Source organism: Arvicola amphibius, chromosome 8, assembly GCF_903992535.2.
Source record: "Arvicola amphibius chromosome 8, mArvAmp1.2, whole genome shotgun sequence".
NCBI classification, from domain to species: Eukaryota; Metazoa; Chordata; class Mammalia; order Rodentia; family Cricetidae; genus Arvicola; species Arvicola amphibius.
The window spans coordinates 66,160,827-66,181,059 of record NC_052054.1 but is presented as its reverse complement, the minus strand read 5'-3'; the positions used below and the strand labels follow the sequence as shown (position 1 = coordinate 66,181,059).

General features: G+C 42.3%; 1 protein-coding gene across 2 annotated transcripts; it reads left to right on the top strand.

Annotated features, from left to right (window-relative positions):
• Window positions 1-1,188: 1,188 nt before the first annotated feature.
• LOC119820698 (leukocyte-associated immunoglobulin-like receptor 2) lies at window positions 1,189-7,287 on the top strand. Of its 2 annotated transcripts, none has more exons than XM_038339230.1 (4): window positions 1,189-1,366; window positions 1,610-1,645; window positions 4,711-4,995; window positions 7,008-7,287. In XM_038339230.1, the coding sequence occupies exons 1-4, from the start codon at window positions 1,336-1,338 to the stop codon at window positions 7,193-7,195; spliced, it is 540 nt and encodes a 179-aa protein (XP_038195158.1). In that variant the 5' UTR covers window positions 1,189-1,335; the 3' UTR covers window positions 7,196-7,287. The 2 variants fall into 2 exon arrangements, with proteins under 2 accessions (XP_038195158.1, XP_038195159.1); XM_038339231.1 differs by having other exon boundaries at window positions 1,318-1,366; window positions 4,790-4,995.
• The last annotated feature ends 12,946 nt before the right edge of the window (window positions 7,288-20,233 follow it).

Below are 20,233 nucleotides of genomic sequence, written 5' to 3'. Positions count from 1 at the left end.
CTGTAATTAGATTGGTAAACACCCTACACTGTCATCAGAGATACTCTACCAGTAACTGATGGAAGCAAATGCAGACATCTACAGTCAAGCATTGGATTGAGCTCAGGGAATCTTGCCGAAGAAAGGGAGGAGGGATTGTATGAACCAGGAGTGTCATGACAGGATAACCCACAGAGACAGTGGACCTGAGCTCATGGGAGCTCATGGACTCTGGATCAACAGTTAGGGAGCCTGCATGGGATTGATGTAAGCTCTCTGCATGTGTGTGACAGTTGTGTAGTTTGGTCTGTTTGTAAAGCTCTTAGGAGTGAGATCAGGACCTGTCCCTGGCACTTAGCTGGCTTTTGGGAACCCGTTTCCCATGCTGGTTGTCTGGCCCCACCATGACATAAGGGGAGGATCTTGGTCCTGCCTCAACTTGACATTCCGTGCTTTGTTCAAGCCCATGGGAGGTCTGCCCCTTTCTGAATGAAGACAGGGGAGGCTTGGAAGGGGAGGAGGTAGATAGGAAGTGGGAGACACTGGGAGGAAGGGAGGGAGGGGAAACTGGTTGGTATATAAAATAAATAAAAAAGTTATTTAAATAAAATAATAAAAAAAGAAAAGCTGGATAGAAACAAACCAAGAAAAGACTGGGTATTCATTCAAAAAAAGGATAAACCTCCTTGTGATGTATTTGGAAGCTGGGTGGTGAGCCCCCAAAAAGCAAAAGAGTAAGCAACCAATGATGTTAGCCACTTGGATATCTTCTTCTGAGAACTCTGTTTATTCTATAACCTGCTTTTAAATAATTTTTTGTATTGTTGGTCATTTGTAGGTTCTTGGTTATGCAGTTTGATAATTAGGGGAATTTACTGAGAGCATCCACATACCACAGAAGCATTGGTCCCCAGCATCTTCACTGGCATCTCCTCCCATCTATGTTGTCAGATTTAGTGTCCCATCAAGAAGAGTCTAACTGTTCTATAGATTATGAATTTGTGCTCAATGATTTCTGGCTGCATCTCACCATTTTCTCTGAAGCATTGGCCATAAGTCTCCTACATCAGATATGGAGATACCAGAGAACACCATTGCCCCTAGACCTTTAAATTCTACCTTTGAGAATTTAAAGCCAGAATAGTAAGTGCATAGAGGAACATTTTCCCAGCCTAGAGCTGTGGGTAGAAGGATGCCAGGGGCAGGTCTTGTGCAAGAACATCCTCTTCCTCTTTTGTATTGGCTGTCATCATCCTGGCCTTTAGCCTGCTCTGTCCCATGGGTGTGTCCCACAGTGTGAACTGTGTCACCATTTCTGTGTTCTGTTTCTGTGAAGATCTGGCATGAGACACTGCCATGGTCCTTGGAGCTGCTCTTCTTGGACTTGGTAAGTGTGATAAGGGTCATTCTTTTTAGCCAGAGTGGTAATGGGTACAGAATCTCAGATTTATAACCTTGGCTCCTCTCATAGAACTCTTTCTCTATGAAGACTTGGCCTGGTGGCTGCAGAGGAGTCTTCCCTGGCCTCAACCTGTTTATCTGGCCTTGGAGTTTTGAGCTGAGCTCTGGGGTTGGGATCATTGTATACCAGGACAGATTTGTCTTATCAGGTCTTTTTCTCTATTTGCAGTGTTTTTAATGGTTCAGAAGATCTGGGCACAGCATGGTGAGTCTGTTCTCTATTTTAACCATGGGAAACTGTGTTTGGCTCAGAGTAGCATGGGAGGAACTTGAAGCATCTTATGCAGATCCTGAGAAGGGATTTTCATTGGCACCCACTGTTGGAGCCCACAAGACTCTACAGTGAATGCACAGCTGACAGACCAATAGGCAGATCCACAGGAAGTGTATATGTCCACATGGAATAACCCATTTTGCAGAACTGTGGGAACACTTATCTTTTGGAAAAGTTGCTGGCATATCTGTGCAAACCCTGTAAACCCACGATTCTTCCCTTCGAAATGGGATTCATTCCTAGAACACATCAGCAGTGTAACCTCTGCAGGGGCAGTGGAATGACCTTGCTCCATTCCCCCACACCAGGAGGCCTTGGAGGGGTGGCATTCGCTCTTTGTTCTAGCAGTCAAATTTATATAGAGTGAATCCCACGAAATTACCTGCTAACAGACCATGTAGAAATTTCCATAGAAGACAGGCACCGAGCGAGAAGGCAGCATGCCCCACCTTTGCTAACCAACAAATCTGGGTGTCTCCAAAGCTAGTTATTACAAAAGAGATTAGATGAGGAGAATGGATGAAGCCAGGATTCATGGTTGTTTATCTAATGGTTTGGGATGTCAGGTACTTCCCCTTGAGTGCTGGCTTTTTCCCTGGTGGTGTCACCTGTTTTGGAGTACTGCTCTATCAGGTCCTACCTGCCCCTTTTAATGATTTTGATATGCATATTATCATTGTCCTTGCCTATGGAATTTTCAACTATGTCTGTAAAAACTAGAAACCTAGTGGAGAACAGCTTTTATTCTTCTCTTTCTTCTTTTTTCTTCACTACGTCTTCCCCTTACTCTGCTTCTCCTCCTCCTCCTCTTCCTCTTTCTCCTTCTCTTTTTTCTTCTCCATGCCCTTTTCACTTTACTTTCTCCCCTTGCATGACAAATAAAGAACATGCAGAGGTAATGTAGTTAATTTTTTACCCAGACCCTTGTCTGCCATAGAAATCCAATTCTGAGCTCCGAGGGGGTACTGAGGCTGGTACTCAAGGCCTCTGATAAGCCACAGGCACAGTTACTTAATGACCAGTCCTTACTATTGGAGTCATCTTTGGGGTGGAGATTCTCAACTGTGCTCCAGTAAAGCCTGCAAGATAAGTGTCTCAGAAGGATATTCGAATAAATGGTACAGAGGAGGGGACACCTGCACACACGTTTTCTCCTGAAGCTGCAGATATTTGTTTTTTTTCTTTTCTTTGGTTTTTTGAGACAGGGTTTCTCTGTAGCTTTAGAGCCTGTCCTGGAGCTAGCTCTTGTAGACCAGGCTGGTCTTGAACTCACAGAGATCCGCCTGCCTCTGCCTCCCGAGTGCTGGGATTAAAGACGTGCGCCACCACCGCCCAGCTCAGATATTTGATTTGAATTTTTTTCTTTTTCCTCCTCTCTCTGGGGTTGTGTCTGACCCTCATACTGAGGTTTTGCCCTTGAGAAGATGCATCATCCATAAGACAGAGTTGAAGTGAATGCTGTCTAATGTGTGTATGGCACAGATGGAATTCTGATGTGGGATTCCCCTCTGTATGCTGTGAATATGTTTTATTGCCATTGGTTAATTGAGAAGCTGCTTGGCCTATGCAGGGTGTGGGAAAGCTTGGTTAACCAATTATCTTAAGATTTGGGACCAACTTAGGGTGTGGCTTGCTGGGACCATGAGAAAAAATGGTACAGGCCCATGTGCACTCTCTATGTGGTTCCCTTGTGGCACAGCTGAGCTTGGACTTCTCATTCCTGTTTTCATGAGTTTTCCCCTTATAATAAATAAAAATATAATTGTTTTATCTTTTAGCTAGCCTGGTTATTTCCCAATACAGCATGGCAGAATATAGAAATCTGGAAAATCCAAGCAGAGACAGATGAGGAAAGAAGATGGAATCAGGCAGATATGATGTAGCTACTGAAGGAGAAAGATGCTGGTACATTACCAGTAAGCCACTGCCTCATGGTGATATATAGGTCAATATAAATGGGTTAATTTAAGATGTAAGCACTAGCTATTAATATGCTTGAACCATTGGTCGAACAATATTGTAATTAAAATAGTTTCTGTGTGATTATTTGGTCTGGGCAGCCAGAAAATGAAAATGCAGTCTCAGTTTACAAATGGCACCAAACTTTTGGCAAGAATATCCACACAGAGCCTAAGAAAGCTTGAATAATAAAAAAAGGGCTTCTAGACACAGAAGTGGGAGTCAGTTGGAGCGTCTTGGCAGCTGTATATGTTTAGATAGACTGTTTGTTGGTGGCGGGCAGAGATGTGGTGCCTTTAAGAGAAGGCTTCCTGACTCAACACTAGCAGGAAAAGCTGCATGGTTCCTTTAAGAAAGAGCTTCCTGGTTCATGCTGGTGGAACAGATAGCTTTGCCTCTTTCAGAAGGTCCTATTATGGAACATTTGAACAGGGTTTGTGGGAAGAAACTTCTTCTGAGAGTTGGGGTGGTAAACATGGATTCAAGGATTCCTTTATTTTCAGAGGCTCTCAGGCTTCATGTGATATTGGAGTTCAGTGTAAGAGGTTGGGTTTTCTATGGAGGCAAGAGACAAAGTAAGACATAGGTCAGTGATTTAATGGGATTTTACACTGATTGACCCAGGATAGTGGGAAGGTTTGGTGATTAGAATGACAACCCACAGGGTTCATTACTGAGCTTTTAGGAGACAAGGAGAAAAGCCCCTGATAGCACTAAGGTATAAGATTTACTTTTTCATTGTTTGGGAACAGAAAAGATAATTAGGCCTTTTGAAATATACCAGATGCTCAATTCTGAAAATAATGAGACTTCACTTTGGAGGTGTGCTGGTTAGTTTTCTTTCAACATGATGTAAGCTAGAGTCATCTGGAAAGAAAGAACATCAACTGAGGAACTGATTCCACTATACTGGTGTGTGAGCATGTCTGTGGGGCATTTTCTTGATTAGTAGTTGTTGTGGGAGCCACTCTATAGCTCCTTGGAAAGCTGGACCTCCTGACATCAGTTGACTGGTGCTTTTTCCTGCGTCTCTCCAGGGCCATCACCCCAGCCTTCCATCTGGGTTGTTCCAGGAACTGTGGTTTCCAAAGGTAGTGATGTGACCATTTTCTGCAGGACCCTTCCAGGAGTGCCCACTGTGCGTCTAGCCCGTCTTGCACCCAGTACTGTGTGGTATGATGGTACCCCACAGGGAGCCCAGGAGGTGTTTGAATTCAGTCTGCAGAATATAACACAGAGTAATGCTGGGGTTTACTTCTGTGCATACTTTAATGGAAGTCAATGGTCACGAAATAGTAACAAGCTGGAACTGGTGATGACAGGTGAGTAACTGTCCAAGGATACTTTTTCAGACTTAGTCTTGGAAACCTACCTCACTGAACCATGTATTGCCCCATCATGAGACTTTGCCCAGTATCTCCTGCTCCCATATAATGATCTCTACCTTCACCTTCCCTTCCCCTCCCTTCCCCTCTTCTCCTTGCTGGCTCCTCTCCTCCTCTACTCTCCTTTTCAGCTTCTCTCTTTTCTCTCTCTCCTCTTTTCATCCTTTCCTTTTCAATTTCCATTTTCCCTAATAATTTTTTTTGAAACAGATTCTTACATACTGGCCTTAAACTTGTTGTGAGTCCAAACATCATCTTGATCATCTGGTCTCTTTGCTGCTACTCTCCTAGTACTGTCATTAGAGAAATTGACAATGACACCAATCATGTGGTGATGGTCACAGAACACCAGGCACTGTGTATATATTAGGCAAGAACTCAACCAATCAAGATTCAACCCTAGACCCTCTGTTTGGTTTGTGACCCTCCTTCTGTGCTGACCATGTTCTAGGCTTCCTTCAGAATGGTGACATATAGCCCCTAAAGGATAGAGTTCATGGGAACTGACAGCAGCCTTTTGTACATACATAGAGCCTCTCTATCATCCTGGAAATAATACAAATATATTTCGTGATCCTTGTTGATTAACATTGGAATGAGTTCCCTTTTGTCTTCATCTTTTCTTCTCTCTGGTCAGACTCTGAACTGTAGGCTTATATTTCATCATGTTAAAACAACAGCATTGTACTGGCTAGTTTGTATTACAGAAGCTAAAGTCATCAGAGAGGAAGGAGATGCACTGAGGTAATGCCTCCATAAGAACCAGTTCTAAGGCATTTTCTCAAGTAGTGATCAACAGGGGAGAGCCCAGCCCATCATGGGTTGTGCCATCCCTGGGCTGGTAGCCCTGGGTTTTGTAAGAAAGCAGGCTGAGCAAGACATGAAAACAAATCAGTAAGAAGCACCCCTTCATGATCTCTGTATCAACTCCTGCCCCTAGCTTCCTGCCCTGTTTGAGTTCCTGTCATCACTTCCCTCAATGATGAACAGCAATGCTGAAGTGTAAGCCAAATAAAACCTTCCCTCCCCAACTTACTTTTTGGTCGTGTTGTTTCATAGCAGCAATAGAAGCTGTAACTAAGACAAGAGTCTTTTTATAATTTTTTTGACACAGGGTCTCATCGTGTAATTCTGACTGTCCTTGAAACCTCAGTATTTATTGTTTTTATTTATTTATTTATTGAGCCTGGTCCCTCATTCTTTTTTTAAAATTTCTTTTTATTTAACAGGTTTTTTTTGTTTCTTTTAAATACCAACCACAGTTTTCCCTCCTTCCTCTCATCCTTTTCCCTCCAAGGCTCCCCTTTACACAGGCTTCCCTTTACGCACCCCTCCATCCACTCTCCCATCTCTATTCAGAAAGGGGCAGGCCTCCCATGTTCTTGAACAAAGCATGCATGGCACATCAAGTTGAGGTAGGACCAAGCTCCTCCCTCTGCATTAAGGCTGGACTAGGTAATCCAGCCTAGAACAGGTTCCAAAAGCCAGCTAAGTGCTAGGAACAGGTCCTGATCACACTGCTAAGAGCCTTGCAAGTAGATCAAACTACACACATGCAGAGGGCCTAGGTCAGTCCTACACAGGCCTCCAGAAGTCCATGAGCTCCCATAAGCTCAGTTCAACTGTCTCTATAGGTTCCCCCATTAGGACCCTGACCCCATGGCTCACAAAATCATTCCTCTTTCTTCAGGAGGACTCCCAGAGCTCAGTTCAGAACTTGGCTGTGGATCTCTGCTTATGCCTCCATCAGTTACTGGATGAAGGCTCTCTAATGACAGTACAGTAGATGGCCAGTTCAGACACCTTTTCCACTATTACTAGGAGCCTTAGCTGGGGACAAGCAGGTTGTTTTAAAACTCAAAAAGATCTACCTGCCTCTGCCTCCTGAGTGCTAGGATTAAAGGCACCTGCTACAATGACTCAGCTAATAGAATCTTTCCACTTCCAGGGTATTTATAATTCGAAGCCATTCCTTACTGTTGATTCAGGACCTCAGGGAATCTCAGAAAGAAATGTGACTCTCCTCTGTCACACACATCATTCCTTTGACATCTTCATCTCTGCAGAGGTGGAAATGACTCCTTTCCCCAGAGCCTGCTCACATCAGGACCACAGCGCATCCCCATCTCCCCTGTGAGCCCAGGGCACAGGAGCACCTACAGATGCTTTGGCTCTCACAAACACAGTTCCTACTTGTGGTCACTGCCTAGTGATCCGCTGAGTTTTCAATCCCACGTAAGTATGTCTAGTTCTTGTTTCTTATCTCTGTTCTTAGACAGGAGGTCTCAAGGGATTCCATGTGGACTATATCAGTTCCACTTTATGTCTCCTGTGTGCCACATGCTGCACACTGCACTGCTCTTCTGACTGAAATTGCTCTATTTGTGTTATGGCTCTGAGCATATGTGTTGATTATATTATTTGGGGACATATTTGTCTGGGGTAATAGACATTCTCATCTGTTCATCATGAGAATCTTCTTTCAGAATGTTTTCTTTCTGAGTTATACGTGTGACAAGTACATCACTAGCTGGTGGTGACAGAAAAATAGAAAGAGTATCTGCTAGTTTCTCCATGAGATTGATGTTAGTTTTTTTTAGATCTCAAGAGATCCTTCATTTTCTTTTGCTTTTTTGATTATAATACATAATTTTCTCCCCTCCTTTCTTTCTCCCTAAACCTTCCCATGTACCCCTCCTTGTTCTCTTTCAAATCCATAGCTCATTTTTACATTAATTATATAAATACCAGTGTATATGCATATACATGAATATATTTTTTGCATAACCCGCTTAGTCTGTATAATGATATTATATGTATGTTTCTAGAGATGAGCATTTGATATTGAATAACCAATTCTCTTCCCTGGAGATCTATTCCTCCACTCTCAACATTCCAGGTTTCTTTATAGTCATTTATGTAGAGTGAGGCCTCATGGCTTTCTTCCCATCCACTATGGCATGTCTATCTTGTTGTCCTTGTCCAGCTCATGTTTAGGTTGCCATGTTGGTGAAACTTTATGTGTATTGCTTATGACATTAGTAGGAGACACAATCTCACCACAAACTCCTGGTCCATTGGTTCCTACAATCTTTCCTCCCCCTCTTTCACAATTCACGAGTTGTTTTGTAGGTGTATCCATTGTAACTGAGCCTCCACAACTCTGCATTTTGGTTTGTTTGTATTTGTAATATTATATGTAATGTAACTTTTTAATGGTCATATCTCTTACATAAGGATGTTTCCTTGATGAGGGACTGGTGTGGGAAGTCCTTCTGTATATGTGTTATTTTTATTGGTTAATGAATAAAGAAGCTGCCTTGGCCTGTGATAGGGCAGAGTAAGTAGAGCTAGGTGTGGGGAGAAGGGAAACTAAACTGAATGCTTGGAGAAAAGAAGGTTGGAGTTGCAAAAAAGCCATGTAGCATCTGTCGGGGACAAACACCTGTGCTGGAGCAATACTGAAACTTTGTCAGTTGGCCACGGCCTCTTGGCGATACACAGATTAATAGAAATGGGTATTTAAGATATAAGAGTAAGCCAGAAATACGCTTTAAACTATTGGCCAAACCATATTGCAAATAATATAGTTTCTGTGTGATTATTTCACGGTCTGGGCAGCTGGGAACAAAACAAGCATCCTCCCACTACAAGGAGCGAGAGTACTACACTTACTGTCCCACCACCCTTTGGACATCATGGTGCCCACCTCTGAACAGTCATCAGTCCAGTGGAGAATGGAGGGAAACCGTTTTGAGTGTTAATTTTGCTTTTCCTTTTTTAAAATTAATTTTTAAAAATTTCACTTTACATTCCAACCACAGTTCTCCCTCCCATACTGTATTCCACACAGTTATTGGCCATGTACCCTAATGTAGTGTATACACTTGCACACAGAGGAAACATATACCCTTGCTAGCTAATAGTGATAGAGATTTGAAGGGTCTATGCTAGTTTTCTTTATGCAGGAAGACTTGAATCTTTGTCTTATATCATATTTTGTGAGCACAGTGCTGCACATGAATAGCCATCACCCTAGAGGAGAAAGTATAAAAACATTGCAGAAGAGAACAAAGGGAATTTGAATCAGGACTTTGTAAGGTTATGTAGGAAGAGGGCAGATCCAGCCTCCCATGACAGATAAGATTCAGTTCTGTATTCTTAGCTCATCCAGTTATTTTGGATGTTTCAGAGTTTCAATGGAGTGACATCTTGTAGGTATGGAGACTAGGGGCACAGAAACGTTTTCAAATAACTATGGGTAAAGGATGGAAGGGTGGAAAGAAATATCACATTTAAGATGGAGTTGGACTTGTTGGATAAAGAAGGTGTTTGGTGAAGCTGGGCATGAGATGAGAATGGGAAATGAAATATGAAAAGAACAAAAGCACATTGAAAAAAATATACATATGGAATTCCAAGGATAAAATATTTAAGCCAACTAAAACTGATAGCATGCTTTCTTTACTCAAGTAGATAACCCTTGCTTGCACTAAGTCAGGCAGCTAAATACAACAACAGAACACTGAATATGAATGTCCCAGGAAGAGCTAAGAAAGAGAACGTGTGTTGTGAGCTTGATGTGTAACAGTCATCAGGGGGAGGAGTGGCTGCTGTTGGCACTAGTTAGTTGTTTGGGTGCCACTTGATAGCCTCGAGTCATCTGAGAGGAAATACCTGAGTAAGGAAATTGTCTAGATTAGATTGGCTTGTAGGTATGTTTGTGTGGTAGCTTTTTAAACCAATTAGCTGATGTGTGAGAGCCCAGCCATAATGCCCTAAGTGGTGTGGGAAGTCCTTCTGTATATGTGTTGCTTTTATTGGTTAATGAATAAAAGAATCTGCCTTGGCCTGTGATAGTGTAGAGTAGAGTGGGGAAATTGAATGACGGGAGAAGAAGAAGGCAGAGTAAGAAGAAGCCACGTAGCCCCACCAGAGACAGACGCCGGATGGAACCTTGCCAGTAAGCCACAGCCCACATGGCGATATACAGATGAATAGAAATGGGTTAAATTAAGATGTAAGTGCTAGCTGATAAGAAGCTAAAGCTAATAGGCCAAGTACTGATTTAAATACTATAGTTTCTGAGTGATTATTTTGGGTCTGGGCAGTGGGAACAAACACCTCAGTCCATTAATTAGGAGGTGGCAGAATGTCATGAATGTTAGAGGGACAATGGTAGAAAAGGAAATGAGGGAAGGCTCCCTGACATGGTGGCTTCTTATTCTCTAAAGGTATTGGGAGAGAGAAGGTGCGGAAGGCATATGTGGGTATCCAAACAGGATAGAAGGGCAAAGAGAGGACCCAGGGGCTCTATAAAAAAACTCAAGTCAGTGGTCCATTTAAGGGACTTCCAGCCTTAGACGTCTCTATCCTAGAATGTGTAAGCATGTTATTTCCTTTTCTCTGAGCTGATCTTCTTTCTCTGTCATTCACACATTTTTTAGAGAGACGACCTCACTGTGTTGTATTGGCTGTTCTTGAACTTTGTAAGCAGACTAGACTTAGCGCTGTGCCTGACTTCCTAAGTGCTAGGATTTTAAGGTGTAGGCATTACTGTTCCTGGCTGTCATTCAATTTTTTGTTCGTGTCATTAAATGACGTTTAGTAGTCTCCTATATGACTGCCAATACCCTCTGTTAACACTAGCTGAGGAAGACCCCAGGTGTTAGGGATGGCAGCACAAACAGTATCCAACATGGTTTTCAGCTTCAGGTTCCTGCTTGTGTTTCTGAGCAGTCTCCCGCAATGACAGAGTGTGACCTAGACGTCTAAGATAAATCAAGCACTTTATTACAGCATCAAAAAAGAAACAGTGATTATACATAATTAGCTGTCTTCCCCAATAAATTATTTATGATTGCCATTAATTTTACTTCTACAGTCAAAAGCACCTGTAGAGCCTGGGTTGTGTAACTAATGGAGTATTCTGACATTATTCAGCTTAGACGTCTGGTATCATCTCAACAGAGCTCCTAGTTGGTTAATATCCAAGCATCTTCTTGAACCTCAGGTTCTGGATTGCAGGAGATTTCATGTGTCCTCTACATATATTATTTTATTGGTTATCTTTTGCATTGTTTCCACATGGTTCTTCACCACATCCATCCTTTCTTTTCTTAAACACCCCTCAGACCACTTACCTTTCCCCCATGCTGTCAACATTACCTTTTGCCAACTATCATTGGTCACTAGTTATCTCTCCACTTTCTTCTTGCCTCTCATGTCCATTTATCACACAACAAGTTCAGGCAAAACTTATTTTTTGGATTATAATACAATTGCAACATTCTTTCTTACCTTTCTTCCCTCCAAACCTCCTTACCTCTGCCCTTTTACAAATTCATGGCCTCTATCTTCACCAATTTTTAATTTTGTTTATATATATCTAAACATAAGCACTAATTCTGCATAATGTACTTGTATGTTATACTTTCACTGCTGATCTCTGACTCTGGACAACCTGTCTTGCTCTCTGTTTCACGTAGTTGTCTATAGTTCATTGTCTGTACATAAACTTTTTATTAGTGTATATTCATTGTACAAAGTGCTGTTTTTCTTTAAGCATATCCTGAAATTTGACTTGTATTTAACCCATGCTCTTATGTTCTTGCCATGTGTGATAAGGCTGGTGGGAACAAAAAGTAAGCTGAAAGATGGTAAAAGGGGTATATACTGCCACTTTTGGACATGATAAACTCATTCCATTATGAACTCAGTGAAACTGCACTTGCCAATGAGGCTGCCTCATATTGAGCTCATCAACAGTCAAGTAAAGAGAAAGTCTAAAGAGTTGCTGACACCCTCCTGATAAACTAATCACCACTGACAGCTTCTGGAGAATTGAGGCATCAACTGGCATCGGCTGTGTAACCATTTGTGAGCCTACTAGACGTCCATAGAGAGTTGCACACTCATGATCACACAGATGGCTCTGGTTTTAAACAACATTGGAATCAGAACTAAAGAACGTCAAACACATGGCTATAGAAAAGGGACCAATGGAGAGAATGAGGGTTGTGTAGAGGCAGGATGGAGATAGGAAAATTTAGGAAGCCAGAGTAATCAGAATACATGTCCAAGCATGAAGTACAGAGAGGACATCTAGTATTGATCAAACCAACTAGATTTTTGCTATTTGCACTGTTAAATTGAAGCAAAGAGATATATTAGCAAAAGTATGAACTTCCACTTTGCAAATACAAACTGGATCCTAAGTAGTTAATGGCTTAAGTTGCAACCAGATTCTAGTGAATATACTAGAACTAGAAAGCCACAAAGACATTATCATAGCACCGATTCAAATCTAGATAGTCTGTAATGGATTTTGGTATAGCTTCAACATGTATTTTCTTTTGTTCTTTGTCATGAAGAAACTATGATCATTTCTTGAGTCTGACATTGTAGAAAGTGCAGTGGCTAAATTTTGTAATCTAATTTGCTCCTGCTTCGTCGAACCAAAACACTTCCTTAGCTGGTCCATACAGTTCTGTGTATTTTGGTAGAAGTGGTCTTTCTATAACTTATGTAGAGACGTATTTCATTCTAAGACTAAATGTAGTGGTTTTTTTTTTTTTTGAGACGGGTTTCTCTGTAGCTTTGGAGCCTGTCCTGGAACTAGCTCTTGTAGACCAGGCTGGTCTCGAACTCACAGAGATCCGCCTGCCTCCTGCCTCCCGAGTGCTGGGATATGATAAAGGCGGGTGCGCCACCGCCGCCCGGCAAATGTAGTGGTTATTAGAGAAAAACAGTCACAAATACAATTGATATTGTTGAAATAAAACTTTAAATTCTTTTTTTCTCCACAGAATCTTCTACATCAGGTTGCAGATTAGTAAAATTATATCCGCTCATCCTGGCTATCATCATCCTGATCGGTCTGGGGTTTTATTGCTGGATGCTTTGCAACAGCAGAGAGAGCCATGATGCCTTCAGAGAGTCCTAACCTGAGGTGCCTAGCTACCCCTTCCTACATCTCATCAATGTTGGGAGGAGGGGAGCTGCTTGTTGGTTCCCAGCCTCTTAGTCCTGAAATAATCACACAGAAACTGTATTAATTAAATCACTGCTTGGCCTATTAGCTCTAGCTTCTTATTGTCTACCTCGTACATATTTAATTTAACCCATTCTATTAATCTGTGTATGGCCACATGGCTGTGGCTTACCAGCTCAAGTTCTAGCATCTGGCTCCAGTGGGGCTACATGGCAGCTCTCCGACTCAACCCTCTTTCTCCCAGCATTTCGTTTAGTTTTCTTGTCTACCTCTGTTCCCCTTATAGCTTTGCTATAGGCATAGAGTGGTTCCTTTATTAAACCAGTGACATTCATAGCATACATAGGGGAATCCCACAAACACATCAAAATGCTGGCAATAAAGAGTCTAAAAGGAGTTGTAATTCTCTGCTAAATATTCAGTGTCTGGAGATGTGGTACAATACCTGTGATATGACTGGAATTTCATAATTCTTTGTGTGGTTGTTTGTAGGAAGAGATCCCCCAAGCAGCAGATTCATTCTTGCTTGGTCTCCTGTGGGACATCTGGTGTAGTGTCCATCCCTCGTTCTCATTTCTCTGCATATAATTATCTTCTCTTTTTCTCCGTTATCTGTGGATATGGTACTTGGAATGCGAGTGATTGCATTGTGCCATGAGCATAGCCATGCCATGAATGCCAAAACCCCTAGACACTTGGGAATGCCAAGGCCTTCCTGGTCACTTGCGTAGATATTGATAGTGAGTGTAGTAAGTACAATTGGCAGCTTCCTCCATCCATATCCATTTTGGACTGCAGACTTAGACTGCTGTCTCCAGAGATTGCCTATGAATTGAACTAATCCACCCCATCATTCCCGCCATATATAACATTAGCAAGTCAATGAGTTCCCAATTAGCCTGTGCACCTCCAACAGAGTGAGTACTGTCCGCCTGACTGACTTCAGCTTGGCTTGTTTCATTTAGTCTTTCCTTCTTTATCTCTTTGTTCCCCCAGTCAGAACTTAAAGACCAGCTGCATGTGCTGCATCTCTACCCCAGCTCATGCTAGGATGTTCCCCACTCTGTTCTTGTTCCTCCTCACTGTGATCCTCTACCACTGCCCCGTCTGTGAACAACATTCCACCCTTCAAGTGTGAGTTTCCTTGTCAAGCCCCAGCCCATATAATTTAATAGTTAGACTCTATTTTTGTTTTTCTCTCTTGTCTTGTACTAGTTTTTTTTTTTTATTTTGGAAAAAGAAAACAAACTATCTTTTTTCTATGAACATACAAATCCAAGTTCCCACTCCCTTTGTCCTTCCGTTCCCTCCAACATAACCTCCCAACCCCACCCCCAATTCCAATCCTCAGAGAGGTTAAGTCACATTGCTTTGTGGAAAGGTTCAAGGCCCCTACCTACTATATCTAGGCTGAGCAAGGTATCCATTCAAAGAGAATAGGTTCCCTTAAAAGCGGCAGGTTACATGCAAGTAAGAGGGTTAAATCCTCGGTAGCACTGCCATTGCCCCCTCAGTCTTCCCCAGCCATGCACACTGTCAGACACACTTCAGAAGACTAGTTTGGCTCTATGGCTTGTTACTTCCCAGTCTGGCTAGAGTTTGCGAGCTCCCATTAACTCAGGTAGACTGTTTCAGTGGGCAAACCCATCATGGTCTTGACCTCTTTGGCTCATATTCTCTTTCCTCCCAATCTTGAGGTAGGTTGACTCCCAAATTTCTGAGAAACTGCCACACTGGTTTCCAAAGTGGTTGCATGAGTTTGCATTCCCACCAGCAATGTATGAGTATTCCCCTTACTCCACATCCTCTCCAGCATGGGTTATCATTGGCAGTTTCTCAGGATCCAGAAATTCCACTCTTGGGAATATACCCAAAAGATGCCCAATCATACTACACAAGCATTTGTTCAACTGTGTTCATAGTAGCACTATTTGTAATAGCCAGAACCTGGAAACAACCTAGGTGCCCCTCAATGGAAGAATGGATAAAGAAAGTGTCGGCACATATAGACATTAGAGTTCTACTCTAATGTGTGGTAAAAAACAATGACATCTTGAATTTTGCATCCAAATGGATGGAAATAGAAAACACTACTGAGTGAGATAAACACATGACCCCAAAAGATGAATATGGTATGTACTCACTCATTAGTGGATTCTAGGCCATAACAAAGGACATTGAGCCTATAGTTTGTGATCCTAGAGAAGCTAAATAATAAAGTGAACCAAAGAAAAAACATATAGATCCTCCTGAAAATTGGAAGCAGAACAAGATGGCCAGGCAAAAGTTGGGAGCATGGGGATGGGGCGTGGGGTGAGGAAGGGGAGGGGGGGGAGAGAAGGAGAAGGAGAGGATTAGGGGAGAGCTTGGGGGAGTGGGATGGTTGAGTATGGAGGAAGAGTGGATATGGGAGGCAGGGAAGAAGATATCTTAATTAAGGGAGCCATTTAGGATTGGCAAGAGACTTGGCTCTAGAGGGGTTCCCAAGTGTTCAAAGGTGATGTCCCCAGCTAGGTCCTTGGGCAAGTAGAGGGAGGGTGCATGAACCTGGCCTTGTCCCATAGGCCACACTGATGAATATCTTACATATACCATAGAACCTTCATCAGGCAATGGATGGAATAGAGTCCGAGACCACATTGGGAGCAATGGACTGAGCTCCCAAGGTCCATATGAAGAGGCAGAAGGAGGGAGAAGATGAGCAAGGAAGTCAGGGATGCAAGGAGTTTGTCCACCCACTGAGATGTGTGACTGATCTAATGGGAGGTCACCAAGGCCAGCTGGACTGGGACTGAACAAGCTATGATCCAAACCAGACTCTCTGAATGAGGCTGACAATGGGGGCTGACTGAGAAGCCAATGATAATGGCACTGGGATTTGATTCTACTGCATTGTACTGGCTTTTTTGGAATCCTAGTCTGTTTGAATGCTCACCTTCCTAGGCCGGATGGAGGGGGGAGGGCCTTGGGACTCCCACAGGGCAGAGTACCCCTGCCTTCTCTTAGGACTGGAAGAGGAAGAAGGGAGGGTGAGTGTGGGGGAGTGGAAGGAAAATGAGAGGGGGAGAGGAGTAGGAGAAATTTTGAAAAAAATTAAAAGTAAAAGTAAATAAAAATATAAAAAGAATTATAATGACAGTATTTATATCTGCTTAATCTTTTACCATAAGTAAGGAAAACTATAGCTATAACTATAAATTCTTTCAACTCCAACAAAGACTCCCAAAAACGATATGATATTACATAAGTAAACAGGAAATACATTGTAAGCAACTTTAAAAACTCTAGAATTGACAGAGCCATCTCGCTGCCCTGGACAGTTACCCAAAGTTTTTCTGTACTGTTGGGGGCATCTATTCTCAGCCTACTGGTCCGTAGTATCCAGCAGACTCTTTCCTTGAAGCAGGAAATTTCAAAGATAGTTCTACTTATATTGGCAGTTGTTAGTCATTTTCTTCTGTGTCCTGCAGAATGTCTGGCAGTCTTTTTCATGAAGCAGGGAACCCTGAAGGACCAGCTCACCTTTAAGCAAGTTCAGCAGTCATTTTTCTGTGGGTACTGCATGTCCATTTAAGCAGTCCACGAAAGAACAGTTTCTTTCCCAAATGGACAGCAAACTCCAAAAAGAGCCTCTTCAATGCCCATCTTCCTCTTGAAGTAGCTTGGGTGCAGCCAGGAGCAGATGTGTCTCATTGTCATGAAAAGTCCTAAGTTTTTAAAACATTTAAATGCCATATTCTGAAGGTCTCTGAAGAAGATTTGAAGAATACCTATCTAACTGAAATATCTTTATACATCTAGTAAATCTAACTAACATAATTAGAAACTTGACTATTATAGATGATTATCTATTAATGTATATTTCTTAATCATACAGTACATTATTTAAATGAACTACACAATCACAACACCTTAATCAAGGGCAGAAAATATACATAGACCATATAATAAAATTTACCTTAAATTTGTATCAATAAACCAAGATCCATACCAAAGCAAATATTCATATTTATATCATACCCCATTTATATAAAAAGAAACATTTAAAATTAATATTTGGAATATTTGCATAATTTCTCCAAAACTGCTTCTTTTTTTTTTTTAATGAAAACCTAATATTTTTATGTTATAAAAACAAAACTTTAACAAAAACTCTATAAGTATTTATATACCATACATCAAAATTTTCTTTTTTTTTTTTTTTTTTTTTTCTCATGGTTTATTTTTTTTTTATATTTAAAAATTTCCATCTCCTTCCCTCCTCCTCCCCCCCTCCCCCCCCTCCTTCTCCCCCTCTTCTCTCCCCTCCTTCTCCCCCTTCCCTCCCCTCCCCTCCACCCATACCTCCCCTCCCTCCCTCTCAAGGCCAAGGAGCCATCAGGGTTCCCCACTCTATGCTAAGACCAAGGTCCTCCCAACTCCCCCCAGGTCCAGGAAGGTGATCGACCAAGCTGAGAAGGCTCCCACAGAGCCCGTCCATGAAGAAGAATCAGAGCCCAGAGCATTGTCCTTTGCTTCTCAGTCAGCCCCCGCTGTTGGCCCACACTCAGAGAGACGGGGTTTGGTCGCATGATCCATCAGTCCCATTCCAACTGGAGTTGTGATCTCCATTAGTTCTGTCCCACCGTCTCCATGAGTGAACGCACCCCTCTCGTTCCTGACTTTCTCCTCATGTTTCTCGCTCCTTCTGCTCCTCATCGGGACCTTGGAGCTCAGTCCAGTGCTCCAATGTGGGCTCAGTCACCTTCCCCATCTGTCGCCAGCTGGAGGTTCCCTCACGGTCCTGACTTTCTTTCTCATGTTCTCTCTCCTTCTGCTCCTCATCAGGACCTTGGGAGCTCAGTCCGGTGCTCCAAGGTGGGGCTCTGCTCATTTTCTTCATCTATCGTCAGGTGTAGGTTCTATGGTGATATGCAAGAAATTCATCAGTATGGCTATAGGAACTGGCCTTTTCAGGCTCCCTCTCCTCAGCTGCCCAAGGAACTAACTGGGGGCGTTCTCCCTGGAAACCTGGGAACCCCTCTAGGGTCAAGTCTCTTGACAACCCTCAGGTAGCTCCTTAAATTCAGATATATGCTTCACTGCTCTCATATCCACCCTTCCTATATCCCAAGCACCCCATTCCTCCGAGCTCCCCCCGCTCTCCCCTTCACACTTTTTCTCTCCCCATCTTCCCTTGGCCCAGTCTTGCCCAACCCTCAAGTTCCCAATTTGCCTGGCGATCGTGTCTACTTCCAATATCCAGGAGGATTTACTATATCTTTTTTGGGAGTTCACCTTCTTATTATCTTCTCAAGGATCCCAAACTTATAGGCTCGATGTCCTATAATCATGGCTAGAAACCGAATATGAGTGAGTACATCCCATGTTCATCTTTATTGGTCTGGGTTACCTCACTCAGAATAGTGTTTTCTATTTCCATCCATTTGCCTGCAAAATTCAAGATGTCATTGTTTTTTACCGCTGAGTAGTATTCTAGCATGTATATATTCCACAGTTTCTTCATCCATTTCTTCCACTGAAGGGCATCTAGGCTGTCTCCAGGATCTGGCTATTACAAATATGCTGCTATGAACATAGATGAGCATATGCTTTTGTTGTATGATTGGGCATCTCTTGGGTAGATTCCCAATAGTGGAATTGCTGCGGTCCTGGGGTAGGTGATCCCGAATTTCCTGAGAAACCGCAACACTGCTTTCCAAAGTGGTTGCACAAGTTGCATTCCCACCAGCAATGGATGAGTGTGCCCCTTACCCACAACCTCTCCAGCAAAGGTTATTATTGGTGTTTTGGATTTTAGCCAATCTGACAGGTGTGAGATGATATCTCAAAGTTGTTTTGATTGCATTTCCCTGATAGCTAGGGAGGTTGAGCATGACCTTAAGTGTCTTTTGGCCATTCGAACTTCTTCTGTTGAGAATTCTCTGTTCAGTTCAGCGCCCCATTTTTTAATTGGGTTAATTGGCATTTTACCGTCTAGTCTCTTGAGTTCCTTATATATTTTAGAGATCAGACCTTTGTCAGTTGCAGGGTTGGTGAAGATCTTTTCCCAGTCAGTAGGCTGCCTTTGTGTCTTAGTGACAATGTCCTTTGCTTTACAGAAGCTGCTCAACTTCAGGAGGTCCCATTTATTCAATGTTGCCCTTAAAGTCTGTGCAGCTGGGGTTATGCATAGGAAACGGTTCCCTGTGCCCATTTGTTGTAGAGTACTTCCCCACTTTCTCCTCTAATCAATCTCAATGTGTTCAAATTAATATTGAGGTCTTTAATCCATTTGGACTTGAGTTTTGTGCATGGTGATAGATATGGATCTACTTTCATTCTTCTACAGGTTGACATCCAGTTATGCCAGCACCATTTGTTGAAGATGCCCTCTTTTTTCCATTGTGTACTTTTGGCTCCTTTATCAAAAATCAGGTGTTCATAGGTTTGTGGTTTAAGATCCGGGTCTTCTATACGATTCCATTGGTCAACTTCTCTGTTCTTATGCCAATACCAAGCCGTTTTTCAATACTGTAGCTCTGTAATAGAGTTTGAAGTCAGGGATGGTAATGCCTCCAGAAGTACCTTTATTGTATAAGATTTTTTTGGCTATCCTGGGTTTCTTGTTTTTCCATATAAAGTTGATTATTGTCTTCTCAATCTCTGTGAAGAATTTTAATGGGACCTTGATTGGGATTGCATTGAATCTATAGATTGCTTTTGGTAGAATTGCCATTTTTACTATGTTGATCCTCCCAATCCACGAGCAGGGGAGATCCTTCCATTTTCTGGTATCCTCTTCAATTTCTTTCTTCAAAGACTTAAAGTTCTTGTCATATAAATCCTTCACTTCCTTGGTTAGCGATACTCCCAGATATCTTATGCTATTTGTGGCTATTGTGAAAGGTGATACTTCTCTGATTTCCCTCTCTGCTTCCTTATCCTTTGTGTATAGGAGGGCGACTGATTTTTTGGAGTTGATCTTGTATCCTGCCACGTTACTGAAGGAGTTTATCAGCTGTAGGAGTTCTTTGGTGGAGTTTTTGGGGTCGCTTATGTATACTATCATATCATCTGCAAATAATGAAAGTTTAACTTCTTCCTTTCCAAATTGGATCCCCTTGATTCCCTTATGTTGTCTTATTGCTATTGCTAGAACTTCAAGCACTATATTGAAGAGATAAGGAGAGAGTGGACAGC